At 38.6% G+C, this 17,503-nt stretch overlaps 1 protein-coding gene across 3 annotated transcripts in view; it reads right to left on the bottom strand.

Moving 5' to 3' along the window:
• Positions 1 to 4,689: 4,689 nt before the first annotated feature.
• bnc2 (basonuclin zinc finger protein 2) overlaps positions 4,690 to 17,503 on the bottom strand; it is a 181,017-nt gene continuing 168,203 nt past the window's right edge. For all 3 annotated transcript variants that reach the window (XM_088303370.1, XM_088303372.1, XM_088303371.1), the window contains one exon: positions 4,690 to 9,072. In XM_088303370.1, the coding sequence (XP_088159496.1) occupies positions 8,298 to 9,072 (775 nt within the window). In that variant the 3' untranslated portion in view covers positions 4,690 to 8,297. The remainder of the gene's footprint in view (positions 9,073 to 17,503) is intronic.

Genomic DNA, 17,503 nt, shown 5'->3' with positions numbered 1-17,503 from the left:
TTGGAAAATAAAATGTATAGAAAAGCGTAATCAGAGACAACCCCTGCTGACAACATTGGGTATTGTTCTATTCGTTTTTTTGCACATTGCTTAACAAATACAACACAATACATCTATATATATAACGCCTTTATTACACTATGTAAGGTGCATGCCTAAGTTTCCCTAAATGAACACCAGTTTAATTTGTGCAATGCACTACCTTTTCAAAATGTTTACTGCTAAAATGCAATTTGAAACGACTCATTGCTATTCGAAAGGATAAAACGTCGATAGCGCATTAAAGCTAAAAGAGTCTCAATTTTAATGAGGTTGTTTAATACTGTCGATGTGTTAAGCGCTGTGTGGAAACGTGGATTTCAGATTTCATTTGTGAGTGAGCCGTACAACACAAAAAAGGGTACTAGATGGTAAACACAAAACATATAATCAAAGATTTGCATAAAATGTGAGCGCTTGTGTAAAAATAATATCACCTTTGTATAATGTAGCTGAATTTGATCATGACTGCAATTTGTTATGAGATGAAAACGTAACACTTCACCCTCCCTGTATTTGACTTTGTGGGGGTACACACTTCCCCTTAACCTCCTTAAGCGGGCCACCATCTCCAATTCCCCCGGGAGATGAATTCCACGCAGGCGGGTGACTCGCCCGTGTGACCGATAAGAGCACGGCAGGGTTCCTGTAAAGAGGGTCAAACCCCAACTAAAATAATAATATTAGAAAAAAAAAATCAAGCAAATAGCAAAAAAAATATCTTCCCCGCTTTCCGCCCCGAAAGTTCTCCAAGGCGGCGCAAGGCTATTACCCTGATAGAAATTCTCCTGGCCGCTCGGCCCCGAGTGCTAGCCACATCTCGAGCTAATTTACAAAGATCCCGAATTATTTTCTTATCTCGGGCTTTAAAGGTTGTAAGGTTGATTAACAAGGCTCCCCGTTCTGTTTATCAGTTCAGGTCCGGCCGCGGAAAATAGCCGGCGATAAGTGCACAGGCCATTAAACATTCTATTTCCCCTAATATTTGTCGGCATCCATCTGCTTAACTGATCTGCCTTCACTTTAATTAAAAGGGATTCCCGTCTTGTCGGGGTCATTATGCACCGGAGGAGTTTGTGATGAGTTCAGCGTTCCCTCTGTCCCAGGGTTGCCAAAGGGCTTTTTTCATTTCTGCCGTCCGGCCTTCTCTCTGGCTTAACCCCTTCGTGTCGGGCCGCGCTAGCACATCTTTGCTGAAGCAGAGGAAAAGCTTTAGAAAACGTAAAAGAGAAATATAAACAATCTCTTTAAAATTGCCTATTGAGTGCTGAATTTACTTTTCTAACAGTGAAAGTGCAATATAAATAAAGATGAGCTGAGTTGTTAAGATGGAAGCAGTTGTCACTGTCCAACAACAGAGGACATCCAAGTTAACCTGAGTTTTTCCGTCTGGAGCGTGGTCTGGACGAAAATTATAGAATCATTTTGTACATGTCGGATAAAACAGTGGTGGATGGTTAGTAACAAAAAAATGGAAAGTATTTGTTCTCTTATCAAGGTCTTCTCTTTGTTATCACATGAATGATGTTGACGAATAGCAGATCAGTGCCAAGCTTATTATAGTTGACAAACGGCCAAAGTAACTACAACAAAAATTGGAAATGCATTTTATTAAATGAAATAGAATCGAAATGAGTGTTTTGAAATAAAATATATTGCTGATGGGAGCTTTGCTTCACGTTCATCTTTTTCATACAATTTCATGGATGAGCTTTAGGGGTTTCAGTTTTATCTGTCAGTTGGTATATTTTAATCTTGCGCACATGAAGTACCCCTTTTTTGAAAAATAAAACTTTCGCTCCAACGAATAAGCTAATCTAAAACAAAGCATTTTAATAAATAGTAAAACTAATATAACTAACAAATTAAACACAATTTAAAAAACAAAAGACAAAATAAAAAAAATAACTGGCCCCCAAAAATAAAATCTAAACTAGAATAAAAAAAAAAAACACATTTCGTAAACGCCCCCCCCCCCCCCAAAAGAAATTAAAACAATAGCTAAGTGAAAATACATTTTACATTTACTAAACTAAAACTAACTGCAATTGTAGTGATAATGTGCTTAGTTTTTGTCAAATAATTTTATACCAAACCTTTTGGGGGTTTTCATTTTTCTATCTATAGACATGTCTGCTTTTTTTAAATCATGTACACAAGAAATAACCCATATATGGATGGAAGAAAAACTAAAACTAATAGTAAAACTGATCAACTAAACTAAAATGTTTGGGTTTCAAAAATCTGAAAAAAAGAATTACAATTTAATTAATTTGAAAAGAAAAATACAAAGTGAGTTCAAAACTAACTAATGAAAAATCTTAAGCTCTCTGGTCTTAACTGGTCTTCATGGAAAATAACGAGCCCATGACTTTAGGGAGTCAAGTCTTGAGTGTTACAACGCGACTTCTTAAGTCAATGTCCAACTGCACTGCACCTTAAAAAAAAAACATTTTTTGTGAGATTTTTCAGCCGCAAAATATGTGCCTTGATTGAGTAAAGGTTGGCAGCTCCTGTCCTCAACCCACCTCCCGCCTCAGGATCATCATCATCAGACATCATCTTTGACACTGGCGGCAATCGTGACTCCGAATGATTTGGTTTCTTCTAAAGCGTGTTTCTCACTAGTGTGTTGCCGCAAACTTTTTCCTGCTCACTGGAGTGCGTCTCCGCCAGCTCCTCCAGCAGGCGTGAGACGTTGCGGCCTCCTAATGGTTTGATTTGCCCGACACTAGTTGGATCGATGCGGCTGTTTACAGTTTCTCCCTCTCCTCATCCCTTTTGTCTTTTTTCTAATTTAGTGTTCCCAAACCATGGACAGGGGTGTGAGTGTTGCGTGCTGCGCTTGCATCTTCGCCCTCCTCCCCGCTCTCCATCACTGTCCATTGATGTTCCATCCGCCACCCCACTTCCCCCTCCCCCCGCCTCTTCCTTGCTCTCTTTCGTCTTCCTCGCTCTTCTTTTGCCTTGGAAGGAGGGCTGCAAGCCTCCACACTTCTGGACAAGACTGATGGCTCGTCAATAGCATTAGCCAACATTGCAGACCTCACTGGTGTAGAACTAAATCAATGACGCCCAGACCCCCAAAAAAGCATTTGGTGTGTATTAGGCAGAAGAAAATTATCTTGAAGTTTACTTTTCAGATGGATAATAATGCATCTCCCCTCAGTCGTGCCCGTCGTTCTTTGTGATGTTCAATCACTCGGAATCAGGGAAGAAAGCAATGACAGTTTATATTATATATATAAATTCATATAATTTCAATCAGTTTTACAATTAGTTCGTCCTGGATGGAAATTGATTGCCACTCAATACAGTCACTGGATGCAATGTTTGTATGCGTGTGTGTGCGTGTGTGCGTGTGTGTGTATTTGCTATGATTTAAATGTCACCACTTTTGTAAGCTACTATTTGAGAATGTGCTTGTCTCTAATGGCAAATTATTGCACTTTTAGACTCTTGTTTCCATTTAACACAAATTGTTTAAAAAAAATTAAAAAAAAAGGTAATTGCCGTGTATTTTAAGTGTGAATGCTCTTTCAACAACGTCGAAAGTCAAAATTCGACTAACTGGATGTGTACGATTGCGCTCAAGAAAAATGTCAGCAGCCATTTCGTTATGGATGGAATATGAATGCAGTGACTTAATAGTCTACATATTGAATTAAATTTTGCTGTATAAAATTTGTCCCAACACGGAAAAAAAGGCGGTAAAAGCGTATGGTAAATATATAGAAAACATTGCTTCTGTAAGAGTTTAATTCTGATTGTTGTGTTTGTATTGTACACAAAAAAAAATGCCCAGCAGCAAGTAATCATAGCATCGAAGCAATTCATGAATTGATGTGAATGTTTTTCCATCAGACTAGTCAATCTGTCAAATTGGGATGACTGAAAGTCGGTTCATTATACAGATACGGTGTGTATCCGTCACGCTCCCATTCTGAATGACACCCAGTCCCGTACAGCTCCCATTTTGGAGGTCCGCCCCATGAAAAAAAAAAAAGAAATTGTTTTTTGTCTTACTATTCGATAATCCTGATCACCCTGCCCCTGTGAATATTTTATCCTGTACCATCCCAATCCTGTGATTAAACGTAAAATTGACTCATCAAATGTATTCTTTTTTTCACTACTTTGCTCGGTGACCATTGTTCAAACTCTTGGAAGTTTTGTGAACTGTTAATTCCCCTTCAAACACATTAATTCCATGTCTATTAGTTCAGCGATGGACCTGGAGTTACAGTTATTTGACTTTCCAAATGTAATTAGAAATGTGCTTGTTTTATAGACATAATGGTTATATGAATTACTGCAGAGTGTTTCCAGTTTCAATTGAAGCCATTCTGTGTTATTTCCCTCCTCTTCTGATGACCAACCCGCTAATTTGCAAACACCAGCAGTGGCGTTGCCTCATGCCGCTTAGCCTTTTATTAACTCTTTTAATCTAATCATCCACTAATTGGTCAAGATAGCCTGTTCTCCCAGGACTTTTATCTTTAGGTAATTAAAGGGCCCTGGAAAACCTGATGAAATATCACACTGTGATTGACACCTTCACGCGGGTGTACATTTTCTGCAGCGACATACAAAAAGCAAAATGAGATGCGGTGACAAAATGCCAGTGACTGATAAATCTTTAATATAAAAATTGTACAAGAATTCTGATACAAATTACAAGAGGTATTTGGACAAAATATGAATAAAATTCCATTTACATCCCAAAACCCTTATGCATTTTATGCAAAAAAAAAAACAAAAAACAAAAAAAAACTAAACATGGACAGTTATGATACAGAAACAAACAAACAACAAAAAAAAAGAATTATTTTTTGGAACGAATGCGGACCACTTTCCCCCATCTTTTGAAGTAACTTTTGCAGTTTTCACGATGCTTTGAAAATCACCATTTTCTTCCCAGCAAAGCACACATAATACATCCTGCTTTGCGTCGCCGCATCGCTGTGACTCTTTAAGACGTATACGCAGGTCCTCAAGTGTACTACCTAAAAACGCTAAAGTATGATTGGCACAAAACATCAGCAATATGAATTTACAACATTTTTATTATTATTATTATTTTAAGACTGTTGACATTTCACAGGTTCCAGTTCAAATTAAGACGGGCTTAAAAGAAAAAGAATGAAGCATCTATACAAACTGACTTAGTGTGTTGAATCTGTGATGTTGCGTGAGCTACATTAACAACATATGCACTCGCTCAGTGACTTGAAAAGTGATGAACAGTCCTCCGTTCAACTGTGTGGAATTTACAGACTGAAGGATAAAAAAATGAATCCAAAGGATTTTTTTTGGACCGGCAACCTGGTCACTGTGTATTTGAGCATTGTTGAGACACATTTACACTCAGCACTCTTAAGTTTTGTTTGCCGCGGTACAAATTGTACTTCTACGTTACTTCAAAACCTGGACTTTCTAGACCCGGAACCATTGAACCCCGGATTCAATGGACAGAAAATGGTGTTCTACACAAACAGACTAGAGCAGGCTAAAATGCATCAACATATACGTATCTCGATATATGGGGTGCAATACAATTCAAGAACGGTTCATTTTAGGAAATATTGGATTCAGTTCGATTTTGTGGGATTCCGTTTTGATAAAGTACGATATATATGTTTGATTCTGTGGTAATCGAAAGTACAATATATACTGTGTATAGTTCCGAGATGTCGCCAAAGATAATGGGAAAATAGTAAGAAATATTTTACGTACTGTATATTGCGATGTAACATCTTTGTATGTTGGGGAGGAGTTAAGTTTAGCCTGGGTTGTTAGTGGAAGTTACGGAGAGTGTATTTTTTTTTTCCTGGTTGAGTTGCTAATAAAAAGTTCAACTTTACAAACAACCTAAGTAACATTATCGCTTGACAATAGCAAATATTTTTCCAGGTTGCAAAGGCAATATAAACACGCATTTTTTCATGCGTAAGTAATACTGCAAGCGGGTTTTGAAATGGTATTTCTGTTTTGGGATCAGAATTTGTGGTATATTTATGGATTAAAAACTATGAATACAGGCAAATTATAAACATTTGGGGGCGTGTCAGTTACTCGCGGTCTTGACTTATGTACTATAAAACAAATGGATAGGTGGGGTAAATACTGTACATATATCAGCACGTAACACTGCATATTTTGTCCTTCTGTGTGTAGCACCAAGTCAAGTACGACAAAAAAAAAAAAAAGACTGTTGTATAGTAACACATGGCATTGCTGAGACAATGTTAAAACCAAGGAAGAAGGAACTCTTTTTTTTCAAATAAAAAGAATGGAAAAAATACTGAAAATACTTAATCAACATATCTCTACCCACCAATAAATACCCCGTTCCCCTCGGCTACTTGGACCACTGGATGCAATTGTACCATAAGACAGTTGTGTAAGTGTTTTCTTTTTTTTTTTTCACAGAATTGTAACTGATGTCACAGCAAAATGATTTTTAAGACTCAAGTGCATCATATCAATCGAATGGGGTTTTAAGTACATATACCGAAAGAGCTTTTGCTGTTCGTTTGGTCAGAGTGGAAGTGAATCCGTTGGGTGAGGACAATTCTCGCTTGACAATGTGACTCCATTAGCCCACCTTTGCTTTTTTTTCTTTAAAGCGGGGCGCACACAGACCGACTTTTACCGAATCGCTCGGCTGGAGTAGGTGTTGACCACACACATGAGAATTTGCCATCATAGGCGTTGAACAGGTTTAACAATCGTCACCCTCTCAACCGTCTACTGAGCAGATTGGGGAGGAAGGATCAGTCTTAACACAACTCACACTACGGGATAATAACTCAGGATCATCTTTAAGAGTCTTTGATCGGAATGCTTGAAGAATACAGTGGACAGTGGGGATACTGACTGGGACTGCTCGTGAATAGTAAAAAAAAAAAAAAATTTAAAAATTATGAATGATCCATTTCAAACAAACAAACTATATATGTACAGTGGACCCTCACATACACATGGTTTAGCACAAGCAGATTCACATCGTCACTGATTTAAAAAAAAAAAAAAAGATTAAAAAAAATAATCATTTGAAAAATATTATTAAATATTTTTGGGAGGATGTTTTTTCCCCCTCATTACCATTCCATGTTGCATGGAAAACGCATAGTGAATGTTTAGCAGTGTTTATTTGAAGATTTTTTTTTATTTTATTTTTTGGTTTGCCTTCCCAAATTAAAAAAAAAAAAAAAAGAAAAAGATTTTAATGGCAGTCAATATTCATGCGTTATGCAAAGGTGAATGCAAAGGTGCCAAACTGCAAGTAAGCAGGGGTCCATTGTACTCTAATTATTGGTGTGTGTACCCTGCTTAAGTGACAGGAGGTGATTTTAGGGGAATTGTCTAATTTCTTTGATATATATTTTTTTAATGTTTTCATACATTTGGCAACGTGCAAAATGAAAACTGGCACGTGTATGTTAAAGTTTACCGTCAAACAACACATCTGGTCTCTCACCATTGCAAAAAAGTCCTCACTTCTACTAATATTACACATCCCCTCGTATAGATGCAAAGTGCAAAAAACTGAATCGTATACTAATAAAGCTCATAAACATGAAAGGGGAAAAACAGGGGGAACAAATCAATAGAAAACACAATGATATCAGTGTTGGAGCCTCAAAGAGCATGCCGGCCACCTCGGAATACAGTATCGAACAAAGTCATTCACATGATATTCTGTTTTCCCCCCTTTCCCTCGTGTAGTGATACAATGACTCAAGATAGTTAAGATGCTACCTCTTTCTTGCTTATAGCTGGAAGTATTGTACTGGACTGTAACATAAAACCATAAGCGAGAGAAGCAAAAAAAATAAAAAGATCGAGATAGAGAGAGAGAGAGAAACAAACGACCATCATCACAAGTCTTTTACATCAAAAAGCCTCTCGGGGGGCATTATTTACAAATGAAGCTGTCATGCTTTTTTTTTCTCCGTTTTAAGGGGCGGGGTCATTTAAAAGCTATCATTACACAAATACAACAAGAGTTTTTTTTTTCTCCTCAATACTATCTTGTCTGCAGGCAAGGTCACAAATAAGAGGTTTGATAGATTCTTTGGAGATAAAACAGGGGAAGAGGTTCATGAAACGCCAACCGAACAAAACAAAAGGAGTCTTTTCCAGAAAGCATAAAGTCCTCGCTCGAGTCATTCGGAAAGGAGGAGGAGTCAAGTTTTGGGTTCACAGGCGGCGCCGACGGCGGCGCTGGAGGAGGAGGAGGATTTCGAGGAGGTTCAGCCTATGAGTGTGGCGAAGGGCATGTTCTTGTGCAGGTTGGGGTTCTGCGAGTGTCTGTTGCGGCTGCGCACGGAGCTGAACACCATGTTGCAGCCGGCCACTTTGCACTTGTGCATCTCGCGCAGGTGCACCGTCTTGTAGTGCACGCGCAAGGTCCCCTTGTTGCTGTACATTTTCTGGCAGATGTTGCACACGATCCCAGCGCCGCCGCCGTTCTCTGACGAGAGGCGGAAGGGCGATTCCGAGCGCGCCAGTCCGCTCTTTTCTCCGCTTTCGTCCCCGCGCCCGCCACCGCAGTCCTCCCCTTCGCTGTTGCCCTCCTCGTCATCCTCCTCGTCCTCCTCCAGGTCGTCCAATAGGATGCCTTCGTCGCTGCCCTCGTCCGACTCGTGCGAGGAGTGGATGCTGCCGCTGGACTGGACGATGGACGTAGTGCTCAGGTCCAGGACCATGTAGTCGTCCTGCCCACCTCGGGGGAAGCCGCGGTGGTGGTGGTGGTTGTTCTTCAGGTCTTGGTGGAGATGGTGCTGGGGGTACTCGTTGCCCGTGGGGGAATGCTCGCCGCGCATTAAGGTGGCGGCGGGCCCGAAACCTCGGAAAGCCATCCCGCCCATCGGGTCCAAAGCCATGTGGTGGTGGTGCCCGGCGTAAATCTTGGCCAGTAACTCGGCTCCGAAGTCCTTGGGCAGTGGCGAGAGTTGGGGGTCCAGGACGATGTCGTCCAGCTCTTTGGTCAGCAGTTTGCGGTGCAGGTTAATGTTGGAGCTGTGCCTAGCAAAAAGAAAGAAAAACTGAGTCGGAATCGTCCATTTGGGCCATGAAGTTAAATTGCAAACTGCCTCGTCTCTAATAGACACCATGCCCAAATGTTTTTCCTCCTGAAGACAGTCCTTCTCAAATCCTTTGACGGATGCAATGGCAGGGGGGCTCGTTTAATCCTGGGGAACATGCTGTTTTTGCCGTACTAGAATAACGTGAATAGTGTAATTGCACATCCACTATAGTTGGTGGCAATAGCAGGCGCATTTTTTTCAGGAATGGATGTACTTCAAATATTCTGGAGACAAATGATACGATAAGGAGTGTTGGACTAAGCATGAAATATTTTCTTCTTCTTTAGGGGCGGCGTAAACGCATTATAATTGAGAAGCACTGCCTCAGGGAAAAAGGACAGAAGCAAGCATCTTTGCCACAACTTAGGTTGCATGCAGAAAGATGTGGCATCAGTTAAGATGAAATTGTAAAACATTTTATATGTGAATTTTCAGTGTTTTTTTAAAAAATTGTTTTATTCAATTTTTATGCTGAAAAAATATCTCTCTCTATCTGTATATATAGACCATCCATTGATCTTCAATACATTTTAATTGTACTAATAATATTAAAATTGCAAATGGAATTTGCAAAAATCATGACCTACCGCCAAATAAAGATTGTACCTCCAATTGTACCCTCCACAGTTTAGTCAATAACCCCTCCAACCATTTTTAAGAGAATTACTTGCTCGCTACACTATTTTAATACTTAATTTTAATCAATATTTTACCATTGTAAAATATTTCAAATTCTGTATAGTCATCATATGTGCAATTGTTTTCGTTTGTAAAAAAAAAACAAAAAAAAACCAAAACTTTAATAAGTTGCCTTATTTTCTGCAGTTGAGTAAATAAAGGATCCTGGTCATTATATGAGGAAAGACATTCAATCAATATATTATGAATACCTTATATCAAATATACATTATTTGTTATCATATATATATATATATATATATATATACAACATTGTATTTTATTTGTCATTTTATTTGAATTTCAATTTCAATTTAGATACAATCTCTAGTCATGCAGTACATATCATGCATTTGGATAAATAAACACCTTCCAGCGACTGCATGCCTTACTCCGAAGAGTTGCCTCCTGCTTTATGACTGTATCAAGTTTAAGGACGAAAGCAGCTCTTCTCAGCATAGCGCAGACAGACAGAGCGTGAGCAAGAGAGCATCCTGCCAATGTTTACTGCTGTCAGCATGTCTGCAACGTGCACGGCCCTCAAATCCAATAGACTGTGACTCAATTAAATAGTCGGGGCGTATTGAATGGGAGTTTATCAATTGATTTGAGCCGCTGTAATGTGATAATCAAGGGGGAACTGGATAGCGTATTAGCACCAGGTCTTGGCAGCATGTATTCGTGTCACACTGGCTTTAATTAAGTTAAACATTTAGATTTTGTTTGTTTTGTTTTTACAAGGCAAATCGTGTAGTATAACGTGCTCAATACCGTGACTGAAATTCCCATGCGGATAGCAGAATGGGATTACGCAGCTTTTTTTTTTTTTTTTTTTTCCAGTAAGCATACAAAAAGCCATGCCAAGGGGTGCGAAATGCCTACAAAAAATGAAACTCAATGCTTTGGCTTTTGCCTTCATAATTTGCCAGGCTTTATGAGGGGGGGGGGCACACATTCGTCACAATACAAAACTGCAGCAGACAGAAATCCCAGATCCACCATAACACCTTTACATGTAAGGGAATTCCATGCAGGGAGGTGACAAATCAAAGCAAAAAAGTCCTTATCAAAAAAACAAAAAAAAAACAAGATGGGCACATACTGTATGGAGTCACAATGGATAAGTCGAGCTTACCAGCAGTGGCAGGGTTGGTGCAGTCAAAAAGGGTCCCTTTCCTTTAATTATTTACTTCCCTATCCGACAATGTCCTGCAAGAGGTAGAAATACATTCAATTGAGGGACCCTTTTCCGTCAATCGGGCAAGCGCGAGCCCGTCCACTCGAGCATCGTCAGCATCAAGGAAGAAAAGTGGGGGGGCAGTCGAATGGACCGCCCACTTTACTGTGAGTATGTGGGACATTCTAGCGCTTCCATACATTCTGCTGTTCTGCATTCTAGCTCGGTGCCAAAATGTGGCCCTCGGAATTTACAATGTACATGAGTGTCTGCTTGAGAGTCGGCCAGTGGCGTTGGGTGTTCTTTTAACGAAGTGGGACACACCAAAGTGGATCCCGCTTCAGTGTCCAAAAACCCCAAATTTGGTGTTGTGTTTTTTAAAGCCTGAAGATGACTTTGCTGATGCTGTCACCGATGCTCGGGTAGGCGGACCCTATTTTTGGTTTTGAAATACAACAACACCTTCACTGCTAATAAGCTCTAAGTGAATCTTGCAGTAAGCCCTTTCCAAAACGTCAATACCATATTATTGTTGAAAGGAAATTACAAAGGTTTAAAGGGCCACACTGGTAAATTGTTTTACGGGAATGCCAAGAAAAAAGTCATGATAGTATGAGATGAAAAATAAAATGGCAAAATTTCCAAATGACTTTATTCTTGTACCATGACACAATTTGTCATTAAATTAAAATACACCTCAAAAGAATATCACTTTAATATTCCAGAAAATTGAAAATTTAAAAAAATGTCAAATTTACAAATTTTCATTTGGTGGTTGCGTAGGTCAAGATAATTTTTTTCATGGAAACACTAAAGCAATTAATAATTATATTAACATTAACATTTAAATTTAGTACATTATTAATTATATTATATTATAAAATAATATTAATTATTAGATTAATAATGCAAACATTTTGTCTGCCAAATTTTTAATCACTTCCCATATTTTAACATCTAAATTAAAAAAAAAACACAATAAAACAACACTTTCATCTTTAAAAAAATTATCTTCAGATCACAAACCAATTTGTTTCTTAAATATGAACAGGCACATTTAAAAATAAATTAAATAAAAGTTTACAACACTTTCCCTAAATAAAAGATGACAAAACGTTTTTCCAAATGCAAATATATGAATTACTAATTATAATTATTATTATCATCATCATCACCATAATTATTCTTATGATTATTATTATTATTTATTTATTTATTTTACAAATGTGGCCCAGATACTAAAAATAAAATGATTAAAATTAACCATAAACATACACAGAGCAACAGTGACATTTTCTGATCATTTCAAAAATATTATTATCATTATTATTAATAATAATAAGAAGAAAAAGATTAATACATATGTATGCACAATGTTCATAGTGCACTAATCTCCTCATTTATCAGATTTAGACTTTCTGCCCACATGTCCCACCGCCTCCATAGCTCTGATTAGCTCACTTCTGAATTCGCCTCTTTTCCCTTTTTTTTTTTTAAAAAAAGGTTTTTAGGAATTTGCAGAGGAGGACGAGGAGGAGGACGAAGACGAGCGGAGCATCTTCACCTGTCCCGCCCCGGCGTTAATCATCTTTCAAGCTCATCTTGATTGTGTCAGCATGCGCGAGTCCGACACTGGCTGTTTCTTTGTCTTTGCTGTCATTTGGGTTTTGTTATGAAGTTTCGGTGCAAGTGGGAGGACGTGGATTTTATTGATATTTATCGGCTCCCTACGCTGCTTTTCACTGCCGTGCCATCTGTGATGGAGAGCTCTGAGTTGCGTGCGACTCGGAATTGGACTGCTCTGGACGACTCCTCCTCCTACTACATGAATTTAAATTTTCACAATAAATCACTAATTGCATTTCATGGTAACTATTAGAATGTTATTAAAAAGGGGTGTGCATCCCTCTAATAATAAGACAATATTTCGATACATAAGGTACGAGTTCAAGTCCGGTTCATTTTAAAATGGAGTGATTCTATTTGGTTGCTTCAGTGGAATTACGATTCGGATTGATATGGCATGGCTCAGTTTGAGAGAGTATGATGCAATGAGCTTCATGTTGTTATTTTACAGTATGAATTAACTTGTCGTACTGTAAAAGCAGCATTTCCGTGAAAGATTGTAACATACATACATATCAGGGCTGCAACTCACAATTTTGTTACATTTTGTTTAATCTGTCAAATTATTTTGTTGGATTGCCTAAAACATTTCTTAATTTCTATCCTAATCATTAAATATGAGGACATTATTTAAACTTCCCAGTGCAGAAAATGTGCAAAGATAAAATGATGATAATTCACTGACTGGTCTTTAACTCATTCACTACAAGCTGAGTAAAATAAAATAAAAAAAATAAATAAATAAATAATCTTTGACGTCTTTAGCCGTCAATGGTAGTGAATGAGTTAACAAGTCAGAACACGAACAAAAAAAATTGATCATTGTTTTCCAAAATATCTTATTTTGATAAAATACAAACAGTTAAACAAGGTCTCAAAATGATCAATTGATTATTGTGATTAATTTTATAACCAATTAGTTCTTGATTAATCCTCTTATTAAAACGGAGTGATTTGGTCTGATTCGATGCACTCACGTTTCTTAATTCGCAAACAATGTTTTTCGATCCACTCCAAACAACTAACATAAAAGACAAGTACAAGCAGAGTGTGAAGGAGGGTTCGCAGCGGCCCTCACATCCCGCGAGGGGACTTGCAGGGGCTGGAGAGGATGAGGGGGTGTACTCTCCAAAATAATTAACCTTCACTCTCTCTCTGTTAGCGCAACGAGGGACTACACCGCCGGCGCTGTACAGCGTGAAAAAGAACAGGTTCAAGTACCTAAGCGAAGGCTAAAAATACGCTAAATTAAAATGAGATGAATAACTGGTGTCTCGATTAACGCGTCTAATAATGATGGCGGTTTGCTGCACTTCATCACACGGCGTCCTCTTTCAAGTCCCCGTGGTAAATAAGCCATCTATTTTAGCTCAGTGGAGGTGGAGGGGAAACGACCTCCTCTCTCTAGAACTTAATGCCTGCATCTCTCTCTTTGCATTAAATCACATCCGTGATCCTCGGAAAGAATCACTGCCTAAGCACGGTTCAGTTGTATTTAACTTAAGTTCAATACCTGTACATTTTAACCTCAAGAACTGTTTGTTTTGCAACATTTTTAGGGATTTGAAGTCAAAACAATACATTACAAATTCATTAAATTAATATTTATTTATTTTTTTTCCCCATATTTAAGTGCATGAATAAAACATGTGGAGGCTCACGGGCGCAAAATTGCTCAATTCAACTTTATTTATAGAGCGCTTTCGCAACAGCTGCAGCTGATGATGATTAGCAGTTCCTCATGTTGCGATTGGGGCCGTAGGTGTCTATTTTGAGAGTTATGTTAGATGCAGTACATGTATCTATCTATCTACGTTTTCCACTTTCAAGTCACAGGCATACTTTTCAGTCGCTGTTCATGCAGTCATTGGAGCATTTATATGTCAATCGTTGTCATAACGCCGATCGGTATTTGAAAATCGTGTTTTCTTCCAATTCGTTTCCCTTGTAATACCACAAACAAGTATTTGGGCAACAATTTAAAAAATTAAAGGAAGAAAATAAACACCACTATCAAGTGGTTGCCCGGCAATCACAGGGCAAATTGCAGGTTTTAAAAAAAATGTTTTATAGAAACTGGTTAACTCGAAGGCCTCTCAGTGCAGAATTGCAGGGTTCGATTCCGGCTCCGGGCCTTCCTGTGTGGAGTTTGCATGTTCTCCGGGTACTCTGATTTTCTCCCACACTCCAAAAACATGCATGATAGGTTAATTGAAGGCTCCAAATTGTCCCTGGGTGTGACGGTTCGTCTCTGTGTGCCCTGCAATTGGCTGGCAACCAGTTCAGGGTGTCCTCCGCCTACTGCCCAAAGACAGCTGGGATAGGCTCCAGAACCCGACCGCGACCCTTGTGAGGAGAAGTGGTTCAGATAATGGATGGATGGATAAGATACAACGACAAAATTTGTGTTCATTTTAGAATTTCCGCACATCATTGCACCACTTCTCAGTGAAAAAAAACTTTTAATCTTATAATAGTCAGGTGTTTTTTTTTTTCTTTTTCAAACAAGCATAATTTTTAACAAAAAAAAAGTGTTAAATCAGTATAGTAGCACCAAACGGGATTTTAAAACCAGTACTTTTATTTTGGGGAAAATTAAGTTAGACTTGTAAAATTAACTCATGTATTTATATAAATTTGTTTGCAATTCAACATAAAAATAGGCGAAACATTCCAGGAATTTAACAACAACTTTGTAAATTGACGAACAATTATAGTTACCTGCGCATTTTTTTTACATTGTGCAGCATCTATTTGGGGGAGAGGTGTTTATTTAATCAAGTGGATTAAAATTATGGGCCATTATTTGAAAAACGGTGGTCATCTGAGCAAAAATATACAGGAGATACCTTCTTTCCACACTGCACGGCATTAAAACATTTCTTCCATAGTGCAGATTTTAAATGGCAGCGTGCATATCAAGTCTAACATGCAGGCCAGTGGACCTTTTATATTAATTGCCGAGGCGGACCGGCAGAAAAGAGTGCCAATTAGCTGTTATTGCCACACAATTGGCTGTAAATAAAATTACAGGCGAGAAGAATGGAACCTGATTTATCTCCGTTATAAGTAATAACAGGCATTGTTATGTCAACATTTCCTAATCTCTTCGGACTTAAATGGATTTTATGAAAACAAGCGCATCGCGTTGCTGTTTTATTGCCGCCGTTACATGCAAACGTGCATTATGTCATTAGCGTGGTATCAAGGGACGGGGGCCGCATATTCTTCATCTTGTAACACTCTTTGGAATAATATGTCCGATATGTTCTCAGGAATTTATCCCCCACTGAGGACACAGTGTGCCCATATTTTCACGGTATAAAGGTTTGTCACGCAGTAATTGTTCTTTAATAAGAAATTATTCATTGATAGAATGAAACTGTGTGTCAGACTAGCACACAGAGTGAATTGATTTAATTTGCCACGACCGTGTTCAACGGGACTTCTACACTATTCAAAAAGTTATTTTGGGGCTAAGACTCGGGACGACAATGATCTGGTGCTTTCCTTTCATTGCCAAATACTGGCCTGACGTACACCATGTTGCAGTGTTTTGAGTGCTTCTTATTTTTGGTCATTCTGTGTTAGCAGGAATGACTTTGAAACTTTAAAGTTAAAACCTTGTAAAAAAAAAAAATGTTTTTACTTGACCGTTGTTTATGTTAGCATAGTGTTGGTTCATTTGGCCTTTTCAAGATTTTACAGAAAAAAAAAATTGTTCTTTCATATCATTAACCTAATAAAGTTATTTTGAACTTGTTGTCACAATCTCAATTAAAAAAAAAACAACAGTTTTTTTGGAGAACTTATAATATGACGACGCCAGTAGGTTAATGATGTCAAACCGGTGATCCATCAAACGTTGAAGACCATGCAAAACAGTAATGAGAAGTAGTAGAGTAACGGTATATGCTGAAGGACGATTGAGAGATGAGCATTAAATGTCGAACTTTTACGTGGAATGAGATGATTCTGATATTAAACAGTTTTGGAATCGTTATTGGAAAATACAGTTTTTAAATATTAACATGGGCAACATTTTAAAGGGGGCTCAATTGCTTACTGTTTTTTTTTTTTTTTTTTTTTTACTGTACGCTGCAAGGCTCATCCCTATGCCCTCTTTAGCTTCCCAGGCATGCCTCGATTCGACCTTTCCCAATTCCTTTGCCAAATAGAAGAATTCCCTATTTTTCAGACTATACGGCGCACCAGATCAAAAGGCGCAATCTCAATGAAAAGATCTATTTTTTGGGGAAATTTCTATATTTATATATATGGCACAGAGTTAAAAGGCACACCGGGCTGCACATTGAGGGAAACAAACCAGTAGAGCAAATCTGTCAACATTTTAAGGCGTACCTGATTATAAGGACCACTGTCAATTTGTAATATTTTCTTTCCATCTTTTACAAATCCCAACTATTCTTTCTATCTATCTATCATTCTCTTTATAAATTAACAAACAATAGTTGTCCCTTCCATATCATATGACACCTGACGTCAACATAACACCCAAAAGGTCATTCCATTTTCCTCCCCAAAGATACTGGTTTGTATTCTGTTCACAGGTGTGCACTCGCCTGAGGCAACAGTGATACGCTGCACCTTCCACATGCGCTACGGCCCGTCCCTGTCCCCCCCCCGTGCTGTTACCATGAACATACTGAATATTGTGCGGCAGGGCGGGGGGACCTCTACGTGTTAACAAGCCCGGGTCTCGGCTCACCTTCCCCCGGCGTGCTAATAAATGCAGCGGTTTGACTAACAGCTGTCAATGTTAATGCATGCGCCTTCACCTCTCCGCGACAAGGCAGGAGGAGAGAGGGCAGGTAAACAAAATTGCAGCTGGAGGCTCGACGGCCGCGGAGTGTTACTGTGTGTGTGT

This window comes from Idiotropiscis lumnitzeri, chromosome 8 (genome assembly GCF_059441095.1).
Source record: "Idiotropiscis lumnitzeri isolate Australia: NSW breed Sydney's pygmy pipehorse chromosome 8, RoL_Ilum_1.0, whole genome shotgun sequence".
NCBI lineage: Eukaryota > Metazoa > Chordata > Actinopteri > Syngnathiformes > Syngnathidae > Idiotropiscis > Idiotropiscis lumnitzeri.
This window is presented reverse-complemented; position numbering and strand designations above follow the sequence as displayed.